Source organism: Cololabis saira, chromosome 13 (assembly GCF_033807715.1).
Source record: "Cololabis saira isolate AMF1-May2022 chromosome 13, fColSai1.1, whole genome shotgun sequence".
Classification (NCBI taxonomy): domain Eukaryota; kingdom Metazoa; phylum Chordata; class Actinopteri; order Beloniformes; family Belonidae; genus Cololabis; species Cololabis saira.
This window is the reverse complement of record NC_084599.1, coordinates 16,822,830-16,840,443: the sequence shown is the minus strand read 5'-3', so window position 1 is coordinate 16,840,443 and position 17,614 is coordinate 16,822,830. Positions and strand designations below refer to the sequence as shown.

The 17,614-nt window shown below is 39.7% G+C and overlaps 1 protein-coding gene across 2 annotated transcripts; it reads right to left on the bottom strand.

The window, feature by feature from the left end:
- Positions 1 to 2,483: 2,483 nt before the first annotated feature.
- Positions 2,484 to 13,304, bottom strand: LOC133458286 (GTPase IMAP family member 8-like). Of its 2 annotated transcripts, none has more exons than XM_061738018.1 (5): positions 13,074 to 13,304; positions 10,015 to 10,734; positions 8,812 to 9,510; positions 4,919 to 5,803; positions 2,484 to 4,835 (listed from the first exon to the last, which is right to left on the bottom strand). In XM_061738018.1, exons 1-5 carry the CDS (start codon positions 13,087 to 13,089, stop codon positions 4,735 to 4,737), a joined length of 2,421 nt encoding a protein of 806 aa, XP_061594002.1. In that variant the 5' UTR covers positions 13,090 to 13,304; the 3' UTR covers positions 2,484 to 4,734. The 2 variants fall into 2 exon arrangements, with proteins under 2 accessions (XP_061594002.1, XP_061594004.1); XM_061738020.1 differs by having other exon boundaries at positions 8,812 to 9,507.
- Between the last annotated feature and the right edge of the window lie 4,310 nt (positions 13,305 to 17,614).

The following is a 17,614-nucleotide window of genomic DNA, read 5'->3' as shown; positions in this document are numbered from 1 at the left end:
TACCATGGCGATGTGCCCCGCTAAGAAGTGAACCACCGTCGTAGTCCTGAAAACCCAGGGTTAAACCTGAAGTTACCTCGCTAACCCCAAATCCCGCTTCGTAGTACAGGCCCCTGGTTCTTGTTCTGTATGTTTGTTATTCTGAAATATTCAAAACTGGAATAAAAACATTTTTCTCAAAAAAAACAGCACAGCAGATGTTGATCAAGAGAGGGGCACAGCTTTTCCTGCCTCTCTGTGACTATAGGAGTGCATCAGAGCGAAACCCTGGAGAAGAAAGTGTTTTTGTGTCTGCTTGTTTTGGTGCACAGGGCTCTGTTACATCATGTACCAGAGGGGAGGAGTTCAACATCCCGCGACTGGGATGTGAGGGTCCTGTGGTGATGTTGGCTGCCCTGTTCCTGACCCTGGATTGTTACAGGTCCCAGGTGGAGAGCAAGGTCACACCATTACCTTCTATGTACATTCAAGAGGGTCCCATAGTTGGCTACTACCTCAGTACTTAGCTGTCTTGTGATCTGTTTTATGAGTCTTGTTTGTTGTTGTAAAATCCTGTCAGAGCTGAATGGGGAATGGAATGGAACCAACCCGGTGACATCTTTTCACTTTCTTCACATCCACACTCCAGTAAGACCATTGGAGCCTACCAGAGAGCTGCTACTAGATGTCAAAAAAACCAAGATTATAAAACAGATGCCTCACATTGGTGGAGCAGTTTATCTTTATATACACCACTCAGACTACAGAAATATTCAAATAAGTGTTAAAGTTCTGTTATTTTCCTTTGCTCGTGGTGTACAGTTACATCTTTAAGGTTAGCAGCAGAAAGTCTACTGTCTAAAAAGTACTGAACACTGAACACTTCTTTAACAACATCCTGTGCATATGTAGCATGAACATGGAGGGCTTAATTTAGTAACGCGTGGACAACTATGCCATCTAGGGGATTGCACCCCAAGCAGTTTTATGCAACAATTACTTTCAATTAACCAAGGACACAAGTTTGTATACACTGGAACAAAAGGACTGCACATTGGTGATTTTCCAAACTCAACAATGAATGTATTTTTAAGCTTCAAGTTGGTCAACAAAGTAAGTACATTTAAACACACAAGGCTACCATAAGAGCCTAGCATTAAAAAAATGAGAAGTGGACCAGGGGGTATGGCAGGGCCAACAAGTGTACTTTGAACAGAAATATAGGATAGAGCACGACTGGAAAGGGGGGAGGTCCAAAGACATGAGCACACCAAAGTTAAAATAAGAGGGTAAGTCAACAAACAAAACCAAGGCTGGATAAAAGTCAGGAAATAGTGAGGGGAGGGGGGACAATTCAAGAAATTGTAAATACATTTAAAATGAGCTCCATTTAAGACACTATGCATGTCTGAATAAACAATTTTTCAGCTGGGTTTTGAAGACAGAGCAAATCTTAGTTTTAGATGTGTTCTGAGAGGGTGGTCCATAGACTGAGTGACTGAAGGGTCTTAAGCTCATGGTGGTCAAACGAGCAGGTGGTGGGTGAGCTGGATGGCAGAGGAAGGCCTTTGAGTATGGCAGGGTGTGTTGATGTGGAGGATGTTGGTGAGGTACTGAGGGGTGAGGTTGCTGATGACCTTGAAGGTGAGGAGTGGGATCTTATGCATGATGCAGAATTTGACAGGAAGCCAGCGGAGTTGCAGCAGGACATGTGTTATATGACTAATGGTCGAGAATAATGGTAATGATGCTGGCTGCAGAGTTTTGGACTACTTGCAGTTTATGGATGGACATCACTGTCTGGTAAACAGAACAGAAGAGAGTTGAACTATTCAAGAAGGAACACGGCCACTCTGTGAATCAGCAGTAGGCTACTCTTGGGTGAGGGATGAACAGAGACAGAACGGTTCACATTACTGATATGAGATTTAAGTGACAGCTCATTATTGAGGATGGTACCCAGAGTTTTCACATTGAGACAGGAGGAAAACTGAGAAGCTGTCAGTGGAAATAGAGACATTACAATTTTTTGATAGGATGGATTTGGTGCCAATCAATATGAATTAGGTATTATTACTGTCAGGTTTGGACCTAAGAACTGTGTGCCTAACAGTGGAAATAGATGTTATATCTGCAAAATATATGACCAAGTACGGTGGTCTTCAACCCTGGGCCTCAGGAACCCTGCCCTGCATGTTTTAGAGGTTTCCCTTCTTGAGCACACCCTGATACAAATGACTGTCAACTACATACTACAACTAGATACCCTACTCCAGGGATATGTCTGAAATACCGGTGGAGGCTAGTCTGAGAATCAAAATGGTATTGAGATTGTGTCAAATGCAGCAGTCAAATTAAAAAGGAAGACAAGAATCAACAGACATAAGAAGATTATTGGTTATCAAAGCAACTAATTATAAAGTTTATTGTCAGAGAGGTGGGCATAAATCACAAATTCAATAAGTGTAAGTAAAAATGTAAGTAAGATTGAAGTCTTTCCTGCATTTGCTGGGCATTAAATCAAAATTGAGCTTGTATCTATATTTTCTTTTCAGACCCGACAGTCAGACGCAGTGTGCACCATTCCTGCATAATGTTTGGAAAGTGTCCCTGATATTAGGATTTTCAAATCAGATATTTGACACACAGGATGTTTGCAATACAACAAGAGCTTTATTAAGGTGTGGCATTAACATTCTTTATAAATTGTGCAACACAATACACTTGGAAACCGATCAGATGTGCTTTTATTTGTAAGATGTGTACAGCTTTCTTAAGGCCACACTTTCAACAATCTCTCAATGCATTTGTGGAGCATTCTGTCTTTGTTGAAAGTATAATGACAAAATAATCAATTGATCACATTCATGATCTGATAAACCACACAAACATTTTACTATATGACTGTCGATTAATAATTTGAATTACAAGAGTAAGCGGTAAAAGACGTTTTCTAAGGAAGATACACCAACATGATATACTGTATTTGTAATTCTCTCAAAAACCCAGTGACAAAGAAAACAACCACCATTTTCTTACCACTGTGCTTCAGAAGATTATTTTTGTAGTAAGGTCAAGTCTTTTCTTTCTGGAAAACCTCTATTTGTATTAGGGCACGAAATTACAAAGATTTAATATTTCCTTTAGAGGGTAAAAATGAATAGGTTGGGTTTTTTTTATCTTAAAATCTGAAGGGCCTGTATGAATATAAAGCCAAAACAGTATCCACATAATCTTCCCTTCACATTTAATAACTCCCTAATGGGAAATAAAACTACAAAAAACATGAAATTGAATCAAAGTAAAATAGTCTCCATATTCACTTCATCATCCTCTGCCCTGAGTAAATTTAGTAAAGCTTAACTGTTGGAGTGTTACATTTAAAGTATACCCCATCCCTTACTGCCCAAAGCAATGTAAGAATGTAAAAAAAGGTTTAAAGCTTATCATGAATTGTAAAGGTAAATGTGACATTCACTGTTAAAACATACATGTCAATTAAGTTTGATTTCAATCTTTGTACAACTGTCATGATGTTAATCCTTAGGAAATAAATGCTAAAGCTTCTTGTCTTACATGACATACCCCTTTTGTCTGCCAGGCTTTTAGAATATTATAATTTTAATGTTATTATAGATTTATTAACACAGTATAATTCGAAATAAATAAATTATGACACCTCCACCCATGTATTTTACAGCAATTCTGCTGACAATATGTGTTCGGTTTTTAACAAATATGGAGCTCTACATTACAGCCTCAAATCTCCACCTTGACACATTTGTGCAATGGGCATCCCAAAATCTTGAAATCCATTCAAATACAACCTAATAAACTCAAGCTATGTGCCAAGTTCCTTTTAAAGGGAGGGGGCTTTCCCCTTGCAACCTTTCCAAACTAATACAGCCATTCTAACTGAAGTCTGCAGAGTCTGAGATACAGTGATTGTTTTGGCCATTGCTCTGTGCATTACATGGTCTGACCTTTGGAAAACTTTGGACAACGAAAGCATTAGAAATTACTTTGATTACCCTTCACAGATTGATGGGCATCAAGAAATGTTTGTCTCAGATCACTGCTGATGTCTTTCCTCCTCAGCATTGTGTAACACACCTAAATGCTCCGGAGTGCTATATTCCTAACACTTCTGTGTTTATTGAGCTGGTCACACATGCTGATGATTAATTAAATAACTCTATTTGATGAGCAACATCTGTTTTTTTTCCCACTAGGCATTTATAGAAAAACTAAGGGTATTCTTAGTTTTTCACAATTTAGATTTTTGTTGGGGTTTTTTTTGCAAAGGAATTAAATAGAATAATGTATTAACTTGAGGTTGTAGTTACCTATTTTCTAGACCGGGTTTGGAACAATTATTTTAAAACTAAGTGGTGATACAGTCTTTTTCACATGAACATGTGTCAATACCATTGCAGTGTGCTAGAAATGACCTAATTTGACCAGTGATGGTAGCACATTTTTCACTGTTTACAGCAGCCTTTAATCTCTTCAATCACAGGATTTTATGCAGTCTCTGTGTGATGGGTATTTGGTCAAGTTATATTATTACTGAGACAGAAAAGTTTGCATCATATAAAAAACATTTTTCCATCTTTGGTATACCTCAGGGATCAGTTGTGGGACCAAATTAGTAGTTCCATTACAAAGCTATTCATTTGAAGAGCGCTCATTCACAAACAAGCATTTAGTCCAGAATGTCTGATCCATGACCTGACGTCTCAGAGAATCTGAGGGTCAGCTCAGGTTAGACAGCCAATTTACAACTTGGACAAAATTGCTGGTTGATTTCATCTGATCTGACGCAGTGATGGCTGGTCCTGGAGTTTCTTCTGTCACTGAAAATGAAACAAAGGCTCATTTTAACCTTAGCTGTCTGTATTAATGGGAATCTGCTTATCTTAACAAGATTTCTACTTACAGTCAGGCCTCAAATCTTCCATGCTGCCGCTGAGATAGTTTGAGGATTTCATTATCTCTTTGTCCAGCCTTTGAACTTCCTTCTTAATTTCAAGCTCTCCATAATACTCGCCTATGGATTTTGGTTTAGTGCTTGTTACCCTTTGACCGATGTCAGTTTGCAGGTCCACTAGTGTTTCCCTAAAGTCCCTCATCAGCTCCACCTCTCTCCTCCTGTACTCCTCTTCCAGTCGGTGCTTCAGGACATGCTTCAGCTGCCTTCTTCTGATCTTCTCATACATTCTCAGGTTGGTAGTGGTCATGTCGGGGCAGAAGACCTGTCCTCTGTTTCCTGTCACCATTTCTTCTATCTTCTCAAACAACTCTGTAATTTGATTCATATCAGACATCTTCATGTTGTTCATGGTGTGGTACTTGTTGTCACATTTTTCCACCAACCAGCACAGAGCAGGATGGTTCCTCTCAATGTGCTCTTCTACAGACTTTTCTGCTAGTTTGTCCCCATGTGTGAACAGAACCATTGTGTGTTTCCAGACTTTGTCATCAAAAAGGTTAACGTGTTCTTCCAGAGCGACTCGCTGTGTTTCTCCGAAAGTCAGGTCCAATGGAACAACCAGCAGAACAGCATGCACCCCTAACGGGCTCAGTGACAGACCCTGGACAATTTCTCTGTCTGTTTGTTCGGTGCAGTAGGAGGAGTCTTTCCACCAACCTGGAGTGTCAATCACAGTGACCAGTCGGCCTGCAACCTGCCCCACTTCTACTCTGCAATGCTCACTGGTGGAAAACACTTTTTTACATAGTGTGACATTTCCTGTTAGACTCTTTCCAAACATCTTCTGTCCAAGCATCACAATCCTCAGTTCTTCTAACTTCTTTCTGAACCCTGAGGAGACAACAATTTTCATTACAGCTGGAAGGAGAAAATTACAAAGCACTGATATAATATAACTGGCGAAAAGGTGTGGGGGTTAGGAGAAGTCAGGGGTGGGGAGGGATAGGGGCAGTCTTTATTGAGTTTCAAGAGATTAGATTCTGATCTGGTTTATTGTCAGAATGTCTTTCATGTTATGAATCTGATTAACAAAATCATTTCTGCTAGGGATGCCCTCGATACAATTTTTTTCACACCGAGTACGAGTATTTCAATTTGTGTACTTGCCGATACCGAGTACCGATACGATACTTCTACCACAAAAATAACTAGGCTAAAAATGCAATGAAAAATGCAATGAATTGGAAGACAGGTGTTATTTGCAACAGATAAATTCAATACAAATAGTAGAATAACTATTTTAAACAAAAAAAAAATCTTTATGTGTAAATAAAAAGTCTCCACACTGGCACTGTCTTCAGATTAAAAATATCAAACATATACCGTATTGGCCCGAATATAGGACGACCCCCTCTTTTTCAAGACTCATGTTTGAAAAAAGACTTTTTGAACACCAAATTAAATTTTCGTACAGAAAATAATTACAGTACATCCGTTATACCATATGTAACCCAGGTTTCAAATATAGTCAAATATAGTCAAATATAAAATACTTTGATCAATACAAAGTCATACTGTATTAAATAAACTGATGGTTAATTCATGGTATCTAATATTATTTCTTTAAAAACAGCAATACATGGTTAGTTTATTTATGACAATACAGATACTTAAAAAGGTTAAAATCTTGTGTAGTTGTGTCTAAAAGTCCAAATACATTTCCTAAAAAATGTTAAAAACGTTTTTCTCTTTAACTGCAAAAAAGGAGCGCTTCCCCTTTTAAGGCTTTTTTTTTCTTCCTGCGGGGTTCGTTCGGAGCAGGTGTGCAGCAGAGATTCAGCAGGTCAGGTCAGTTTTTTGTACAACCTGATTTAATAAGAACCAGACTACCGGTACATTCATACGTTTTTTGAGCTTACTGCAGAGCAGCAGAACTTTGAAATTTTTCTTAATGATCTCTGGAAGTTTTTTTTTTGGACAAGATGGATTCCCCGAGATGGATTCCACCACGTGTGTGTACTGTGTAGTGAAACACACACACGTCGGTGATCAGATGGCGAGCCACAACCAGGATACAGATCTTCACTGACTGGGACGTTGCATCGGAGCCTACCTGGACGGGTTTAAGCCAATATACCATTGGATGGTTTCTTCACTCATCATTCACCACACGGTTTGAGCCTCTTCACCACTGTGGTAGGATACAACGCACCGTTTACTCACCCAGAGTTGGATTATTGCCTTGAACTGACTGCGTTTTTTTACTCTCAATTCAATCGAACATTGATCAAACCGAATTGAGCCACACACATCCTGAACTGAACATTCTTTATTTTTTTATTTTTTTTACCTTCACTGAAGCTGAACACAGAACATAAGGGAAACGAGTATATTATAAAGTGTGATACAATTTCATTGTTGACAAGAGCTGCACTACTATTTTGACAGCTAATTCATTGTTTTTGTTTTTGATATTTTATTTATTACCTTTTTTGTAAAGGTTGAATTTAAAGGTCATTTAAGTTTTAAAAGGGGAGTTTAAAGGTACTTACCTGACGTCATTTAAGTTTTAAGAGGGGAGTTTAAAGGTACTTACCTGACATAATTTAAGTTTTGAAAAGGGAGTTTAAAGGTACTTACCTGACTTTGCTTGAAGTATATTTTATTTTTTTTGATTGATATTTACCCACTTATATAGGACATATTTGGGATATTTGATACACTTTAAAACTTTGAAGGTTGTTCATCTGTTAAAGGGAATTGCATTTCTTTTTGGTTTTTATATAAGCGTATTTGTTTTGATATCTGGAAAAAAGGGTTAAAGGTTACCTACCTGTCACCTGTGAAAAGAAAAGTTAAAGGTTACATACCTGTCACCTGGAAAAAAAGGGTTAACTCAAAAGGATAAAATAGTTAAAAAGTTAAATAGGATTTATAGGTCTTACCTGTTAAAATATGCTATTAAATTAAAAGAATTAAATAGTACTTACCTGTTAAACTTAGCTAGAAAAATAGAAAACTGACCGGTCATTAAATAGGAAACAATATCAGTTTAAGGTGAACTGAACATTTAGTTTATTAAACCTAAACTAAACTTAAAAGCCTACTCTAAATAGGATAAGGGTCCAATTAAGGGTTGGATAATTTATCATTTACCACCTACCTCTACCATTCTGTGTATAGTTGTATGCATACCAATTTTCTGCTTTTTCTCCATTCGTTAATAAAACTGCCGGCTTATATTATCTTTAAGCCTTGTCTCTGGTCTGTTATTGGTAACCAGCTCTCTCTCCGAATCTAGAAGCGTCCTGCTAGCCCAGTAGCGACACGAGTGCTACACATATTTCACAGCCGCTTTGCAATTGTTTGAAGACTCTGTCTCATTTATCACCATCGGTTGGGACTCAGCTGTCTGGACTTTCCTCCGTGGGCCCCGGCCACGCGCCGCGCCGACAGCCCGCAGTCTGCCTTGCTTCTGTCGTTCCCTTATTTTGAAATATGTCCACACTGCTGACATCCCGCTTGCATTAATTGTCACTATGTTGCCTGGAATGGCGCTGCCAGTCTCACTCATGGGTATCATTCTCTTCTCATCATCATCATCTCCCCCTAGAGTCACTAATCAGTAACTACAACAACAATGAAGTGGTATCGGTGCGTGGTATCGGAGAATTTTTGCGAGTACGAGTACGAGTATATGAGAGTAGTATCCGCACCGATACCGATACCAGTATCGGTATCGGGGCATCCCTAATTTCTGCTAATGCTAAAGGGATTTTAAGCTGACTGAAGTGGCTGCGTGGAAGTTCTCTTGAAAACAGTCCTCTTGAAAGGAAACTAAAGAGTGTAAGGGTAATGCATTTTAACATTACCAGGGTAATTTAAAAGCAATAACTCACCTTTGAGTGATCTCCTTTTGGCTTCGACTTGACTTTGCCTCATCATCGCTCCTTGCTCCACTTTTCTTTGTCTCTCTTCAATGGTCTCAAATATCTGCTCATCTGGAACAAAATGATCCCAACCATTTACAGCCACAATCTCAGTGATTTTCTCCAGCAGCTCTGTGACTTGTGAACCCTCATTTACAGTTGTGTCTGCCAGGACATGATATCTGTTTCCACATTTTTCAACCAGAGACTGCAAGGCGTGCCCCTCGCCTTCAATGTACTCCTCAATGGTGTGTGTTCCCAGCCAGTCTCCTCTGGTGAAAACTATAATTGTGTGTTTCCACACTCCTTCTCCAAGGAGTTCCATGTGTGTTGTCACAGCATCCAAGTGTTTGGCATTGAAACATGCGTCTGCATCGATCACCAGCAGGAAGACGTGGGGCCCAGGTGGGCACAGGAACATGCTGCGCATCACTTCGTCTTTGATTACTTGTGGGGTCTCTGACTCAGGGAAGCCTTTCCACCATCCTGGAGTGTCAACAACCTTTACTTCAGTTTTCCCAACAAAACCCTTCTGAACCACTGACTGCTCCGTTCGTTTGCCACTTTTTTGTCCCTCAAAACCTAGGATGGTGTTCCCAACGGAAGTTTTCCCAACACTTCGGCTACCCAAGAGAATCATCTGCAGATTTGTGATGGGCTTCATGTCTGCTGTTGTCACAGAAAATAAACCTTGATTAATACTCATATTATATTTGTACCCACAGAAGGAAGTATACAATTTATCAACATCGTGTAAATTTGGTGAACTTCTAAGAATACTTGTGAAATTACAGCTGAAGTAGAGACCTTTGCATAGTAATATATGCAAGTAAAATGTTGACATTTTCCACATGTGCACAGTTTTTGTTCATATTAGCTGTTTAGAAAGACATGTTCAAGTTATAGTTAAGTATAAAAAGGGTGTAATTTTGTGAAATGGCCCCACAGGTCACAAACTGCTTACAAACTGGACATGTATCCTTTTAAAATCAAAGCCGAGACTCTGCACTTTACATCCATATTAATCATGGAGCTGTAATTTGAAAAGGTTTTGGTAAATAACTGTTAAAATACCAAACTTGAGTCAGTAACTGACAGCCAGTTTCTTTGTATCAACATCTTATCATAAGGCTAGAAGTGTTCATTTGAAAGTGCATCTGCTGTCTCATTCACCTGGAATCTGCGTTGCCATGTGTCGTCTTTGCTCCTCTGCCTTTTTCTGTCTCTCTTTGGCCCTTTCGGCTACCACTTGTTGCTTTTCTGTGATGATTTTTAAAGTATGCCGATCTACTCTGTAGTAACTGCTGTTGTTGTTCCAAACCATCTCATCAATCTTCTCCAGCAGTTGAGAGACCTGGGACGAGTTACCTTTGTCCTTGTTGTTGAACACATGGTACCTGTTCTCACATCTCTCTACAACCCATTTGAGTGCCTCTCCTTCGCTCTCAATGTGCTGCTCTATCGTCTTGACCCCTAGGAAATCCCCATAGGTGAAGAGCAGCATGGTGAATTGCCAAGCCCGGTCCCCCAGAAGCTTCATCTGCTCCTCGACAGTAGCCCTCAGCTCCCCAGAGAAAGCTGAATCAATGGGAATAACAATCAGGAAAACATTTGGGCCAGGCAGACACTTGGATGCATGAAGTTTAAACCGTAGTTTTTCCCCCTCTGGAATCTCGGCGATGGACAGGGAGCCTCTCCATCCAGGAGTATCAACCACACTCAGCTTCCTTCCCTCCACCACTTCGTGCCGAACTTCTGCCCCAGTTGTTCTGGTTCTGCCACACTCAAACCTGGCCTTCCCCAGGATGGTGTTGGCAGACGAACTCTTCCCAGCCCATCTCCCGCCGATGAGTATGACCCGGATTTCTGATGTGGTGGCACTCTCTGCCTCTTCTGAAAAACAAAGAAAGGGTTTGCTTTGACAGTTTAAATAAAACATCCTGTTTCCCCAATGACATTATGAGACACTGCAACAAAACTTTAATGATTAGAAACGTTCATAAAAGGAGGTGAGGAACACAAGGAAGTCTCAGTTCATAACACACGTGATGACATTGTCATCACGCTTCATGACTGACACAAAAGGAACGTTTAGCAGGAGAGACCACGTCTCTCCAGTGTTAGCGTCGCTCCATTGGTTACCCGTAAAATTCAGAATCCAATTTAAAATTTTATTACTTGCGTATAAAGCCCAAAACGGCTTAGCTCCGCATTATTTGCAAGACCTGATAGTGCCTTATGTTCCTGTCAGAGCTCTCCGTTCTCAGAGTGCAGGTTTACTCGTAGTTCCTAGAGTATCTAAATGTAGATTTGGAGGGCGGGCGTTCTGCTATCAGGCACCACTACTATGGAACCAACTTCCAATCTGGGTTAAGGAGGCTGACACCACCTCCACCTTTAAAACTAAACTTAAAACATTTCTGTTTAGTAAAGCCTATAGTTAGTGTTTAGTAAACCTCTAGCTGGTGTTGGTAAATCTCTAGGTAGTGTAAACTTTAGTGTGTCAGAGTCGCTCCTGTAGTTTCTTGTGCTGGCCCCCCCTTCTCCTCCCTTTTCTCTCTTTTGTCCATGTTGCAGCATCCTTTGCCGGACACCGGAACCTGCAGGTGGTCGTGGGTGGCTTGTAGCTTGCATTACGGAGCACAAGTCTTTCCCTGACCCTTTCCCTTCAACCCTTCCCCGACCCTGCACCCCAACCTGGGACTTGATGATTGGGCCGGAGCTTCGGGAGCTGCATGCTGGCCTGCGGTCCCCACCCCTGGTCATCCCGTTGCTGCTTCCACCTGCCTGCTGTGCTGTTGCCGTCCCTGACCCACCAGTCTGGCCCTCGGCAGGAGGGTCCCCCCTTACGAGCCTGGTCCTGCTCAAGGTTTCTTCCCTCCTAAAGGGGAGTTTTTCCTTGCCACTGTTTGGCATTAAGGTTTTTCTCCCACTATGGGAGTTTTTACCTGCCATTGTTTATGTAATAACTGCTCGGGGGTCATGTTCTGGGTATGGGTCTCTGGAAAGCGTCTAGAGACAACTCTGTTGTATTAGACGCTATATAAATAAAATTGAATTGAATTGAATAGTTTAGTGAAACTTGCGCACCGTTGAGATATTTTTAGTCCTTTCGACCTGAAGGGTCTGATGACTCGCAATGAGCTGTGACAGAATCAAAATAGTGAACCGTTTTTAGACTGAACTGTAATCTACAGCACACCATTGTGCAGAGATGCAATGAATTTCAAAAGAAAAGAAAGAGATCAAAATGAGTTGAGACTGAATCATTGAATTATGCAACTAAAACAGATGATAACACAAGTATGATCACGTGTGAGGAATTGTGCCACAAGCTGTGAAGCAAAGGTGACGCTGGTATATATCTAGCGGCTGTGATATGAGGCAGATGTACAGTATAGGACTTTGAACAACACTAAAATGACAAATATTCCTGATCGTGCAATTTAATTTGAAATATATATTTTTAATATAGCTATCATTAAAAAACGATAGCTTTGCTTGATATAAAACTGCAGTTCCAGCTGTAACTATTAATACATTTACAAAAAGTCGTTTTTTTTTGTTTTTAGTTTAATCATATGGCAATTGTAAGGTCCATTTGTTCACCTCACTTCTAAATATGGATTTCTTTCCTTTCTTTGCTTTTTAAGATGAATTCTTTGACAGGAGTTATTTAACAGGAATTCAGTTTAATCAGCTTTCCAAGTAAACAGGAACCGGTCTAGTAGGTTTTAGTGCAAAATGTACGCCTTTCAGTGCAGTTGATTTGCTAGAACATGTTGATTGTATCGACACTGTAGGATAATTTATATATTCTTGCATACATCTGGCACAGATGTTTACAGTCTGAAGCCATTTGTGGTGACAGCGTTTATAAGAGTAGCTTTAACACATTCACTTACCACTTTAGTCCATCATAGGGCCACATACAGTAGAAGCAAACAACCATGCATGTTCACAGTCACAGCCAGTTTAGAATCGCCAGTCAGCCTTTTATTATTATCATTGAGGGAAGAAAAATATCCGGGGGGGTGGGACCCACTTATGCATGGGCAGAACATTCAAAGTCCACGCAGAAAAGCTCGGAGCAGGATTTGAAACAGAGGACAACAACTAGACCAGTACTATTTAATTGGTCAGGCCCATCAACAGCCACCACTCTAACCCCAGTTTTGGATCTACAAGCAATCAATCTAAACATGATCAAAAACATTTCTTTATGAACTTACCTTGTATGTTTTCCATTTTTATTGCCACTGTCTTCTCTTTTAATTCCTCTGTCAACTGAACATCGCTGAGCTCTGTTCAGGGTGAATGAAAGTCTTCTTTGAGCAAAAAAATCCTAACGTACTGTACATGCTTCTTTTAAGCTGACTGAAGTTCTCTTGAAAACAGTTCTCTTGAAAGGAAACTAGAGAGTGTACCTTTTGCAACCGTCTGCCCGGTTCTAACCACCTGCAGTGAGATGAAAACACTTCAAAGGGCGTGCATGAATCTCTAAAGCTACCTATTGTACCCATGCAGTCAAACTGGTTTTTGCTTTGGCAAATACTTCCTGCTGGGAATAGTTGATTACAGTTCATAACAAGACTTCCCCGAAGGGAAAATGTCATTTATTACAGTAACCAGACAAGTTTGTCTTTTGTGGAAACAAGCAGGAAAACAATCATATTTTTACTGTTGGAGAAAGTGTTGACCTGAAATCAATCTTTTGTTAGGTAACTCTAAAGTTTAATCTCTAAGATCAGCATTACATGACTAAACACCGACTGAGCGTGTCAAGCAATGGTCAGCAGATAGCAGACATTAGATGAAAGTTGAGAAAGTGGAAAATGTAGTGTAATTAGTTTTTCTGATTTTTATAACGAAACCATCTTTGATAAAGACTTTTATTTGATATAAATCTGGTTAAAAAAAATTAAATGAAGCATCATTTCAATTAAAGTTTAACATTGATATATCCAAATAAATTAATAACAACAATAGGAACATGAAAAACTAAAGATCATTGGCTACTAACTATGAAACTCAGCATCTCCAAATGTGGATGATTTACGGAAAATGCAAAAGAATAACTAAATAAAGTTTTACTGACTGACAATGATAATATTTACCGTTGAAAGACTGTGTTAGCAATAATCCAGATGAAAACTGGTATGAAACTATACAGTTACTGACTGTGCCGTTCTCAGTAACACGTGCAAAAGTGGAAGTTTTAGAATTGGTCACTTTTGCAGCTGTAGGAGGAAAACAGGTCGCCAAGGTCACTGACCCCTCCTTCGGTGGTACTGGGGTCAGGTATGACCTCTGGCTTGGGTATGCTGGAGAAGAGGGCCGTGTTGACTGTAAACACAAAGTGTGAGGAATTGACTAGCCAGTTTTTTACATTTAGAAGCTGTGGTATGAGATCTAGTCCTATTTCTTTCTAAATATTGCAAACATTTTTAGGTTTGTTTGGTCTGTTTGTGTGTTTTGTAAGTTTTTCCTAGATAGTGAAAAAATGATACAACACTGGGAGTTATTTCAGGCAGGCAATCTCTGCAGTGTGTGCACCTGCTTATTCTCCCCATTGAATGGTTCCATCCAATTACTCAATTTGTTCCTTGGCCTATTTAAGGACCAAGAAGTATGCATTCTTAGATGCCTTTGGATGTCTCAACCTACATGTAGCTTGCTGTCAATCCCACCTCCACCCCGGCTTCCACCTGTGGGCTCCGATTCAAAAGGGGGGTGTTAGTCCTACACCCCTGTATTTATGTGTAAGCCTGATAAACTTTTCTTGAATGGAGCCTAAACGCCAAAGCCAAATATGTGTCACAATAAAGTGTTTTAAACTTAATGCGAGAGTTGTCTGACTGAAATGATCACTGGTGATATCTTGGCCACTGAGACCCTGCGTCAAATCAAGCATAACCTGTGTCCCTTAGAGTTTCCTTCAGGGGCTTCTCTTTCCTGTAGAGATGTGCATGTTCCATGCACAAGATGACACACCATCACAGGCAGACCATATTTTTATTCCGTTCCTTGCTGGAGGGCGTTTGATGCCTGAAGGGGGAACAGCTTCCACATGGGGCCGAGGTTGCAAAGAAGTGGAAGCCTTTCCACCCACTTGCCCCACACAGTGCAGATGGCTTTACACGGACAAAAGTGGTCAGAAGCATAACCACTACACCAACAGGGACTGTAATGACGTTGCATTCAAATACACGTACTTCAGTATGGATTTAGTCTCATTTTTGCAACTTTAACAGCTTCCACTCTTTGTTAAAAAGACTTACCACAAATGTTTCTGTGAGAATTTATGCCCATTAATTCTGTACAACATTCATGAGGTCAGGCAATGATGTTGGACAGCAAGACCTTGCAATCTCCACTCCATTCACTCCACTTCATCCTAAAAGTCTCCGATAGGGTAGAGGTCAGGGCTCAGACTGCCGTTCACTGCAACAAAGGGACCTAGCTCAAACCCTGATAAAACAGCCCTAAAATCAGCCCTGTATCATTATCACTCCTTCACCACATTTCCAAGTTGGTGGAATGCACTCAAACAGGTAATGTTTTCCCAGGCCAGTCCAGACATGCATATCTAACTATCAAATAGAGTAGTGCAACCCCTTTGTGTTGAGCTGCAAAATGCTTCAACTTTGTAATATCACCCTCAACTGACTGTAAAATATCCAGCAAGTATGAAGTTCTATGAACCGTGGCGCAGGGTGTCACATGAGTGATGTAGGTTTCTGTGTTTCTGTGAGCCTGTGTGTATTTGTATGTGTATGTGTACGTGTATATGACCTGAAGTGTTTTTCAGGTTTAGTTAGTTGCTAATGTGTAGTTTAGGTATCGCAATTTATCCAAAGTATTGTTTCATCATCTTTAATACTTTTGATTTTTGATTCATTTGAATGAGATAAGTGTTTTTTTTTTAAACATATTTGTAACATTTGCTCGTTGCAAAAGCCTGTGCTTGGACTCCTTCCTTCACTGTTACTCTAGTGTCACCCCTGGCAACAGGCTGGCACGCAAAGAATAACAGCTACTTTGAGACAGTGCTGTTTAGTTATTATTTCCTGATAATTCAGGTGGTGCCCCGTTTTTTTTTTATTTATTTCGATAATTCATATTCATTATAAATATCTATTGTAACACAATTATCAATAACTCTCTAATTGAACAAGCACTCCCTTTTTGCACAACAGAGGTGAGTGTATTTCCATGTGAAAATGTAGTAGTTATTCTAATCTTAAATATGCAGTTCCTCAGTTTGCATGCCAAATTAAATTCAATGAGAATACCTGAAAACTAGCCAGCAGATATAGAGAAAACTGCATAGCAGTAGCTATCTCCATCATAACTATTGGTTCATTAGTATATATGCTAAAACAGGGTTATTACTGTCTGTTAAGAAAGTATAATTCTAAAATAAAAAAGAGAAAACCAGTCTGACTTTATCTATTATTAAATTAAAATACCTACATTGGCCAAGACTCAAGAGAAGCCATGTATCCATCCATCTAGACCCACTTATTTCTTTTAAAAATCATGGGGCCTGCTGGAGTCTGTCCCCGCTCTCTTTAGGTAAAAGCACAGGTCACGGGTCCAACACAGGACAGTTGAGAATGATTTAAAAATTATAACTACAAATATTCACAATTTACATTTTGAGATGGAATAATGGGAGTTTCAATTCCATTTGTTTTATTTTTTCCTTTATTTACAAGAAGCAATTCACAAGCATGTTTTTTTTTATAAACAGAGAACTTATAAACCAAAAAATAAGGTAAAACAAAAATGGCTGAGCTGTTGAATGTTTTAAGATAAAAGAAAAAACTTTTATATAAAGAACATTTAATTGCCCTCTATTTCCCTTCAATCCCATGTCAGATCCACCCTTTGATTCGTTCCTTTTCTTCTAGTTTTTGATGCAGCTCCACCTCATCTAACCTCTGACATTAAAGAAGACACAAAGGCATCAATGCTGATGAGAAAGTTGGAACCATAAACCATGTTTGAAACATTTTTAGAGCAAGCCTGTTTTATCTTGGATTCAACTTTATATTTTATTCAGTACTGTGTGTCTTATGTGCACATCTTCATTTCACTGTAAAGTGATCAAAACCACCTTTTTACAAGATATCAGTATCACACCCACCTGCAGATCTGAGCCTCTGTCTCACCTTCTATATTTCCATGTGGCTCTTCATCTGATATGAATGAGGTTGAGTTATGACTTGTCTCACATTAAACCATGTTATGTATTGCAGACGTGAAATGCTCCAATTTAAAGTGTACTGGATTTCAAATTTCACATGAGTATTGCACATAAGTAATCATTAAGCTAACAGTTTGAAACTTTGCCAACTTTAGCCTGACATCCAGTGTAGACAGAAAATAATACGGTCATAACTTTCCTAGTTTTCATCCAAGACAACAAACTCATTGGTTGGCATTGCTTGTGTTTCATTGCATTTTCAATGTCCTGTGACTGCAAAAAATTGTTCACTGACAGACAGAAGCTTCTTTCTACTGTGACCTCTGAATGACCTTGAGCCAAGAATACAAACATGACCTTTATTGACTTTGGTCACATGTCCCATGTACATGAGCGATTAAAGGGAAAGTTCGGTTTTTTACAACCTGGACCTTATTTCTGACATTTTTTATGGTCGTATACTCACCCAGGCAAGTTTGGTGTCATTTGGAGTCCTTCGGCAGATATTAGGGGTTTTTTTGCGAGCCGCTTCTCCATATAACGGTAGCGCATGGGGGCACC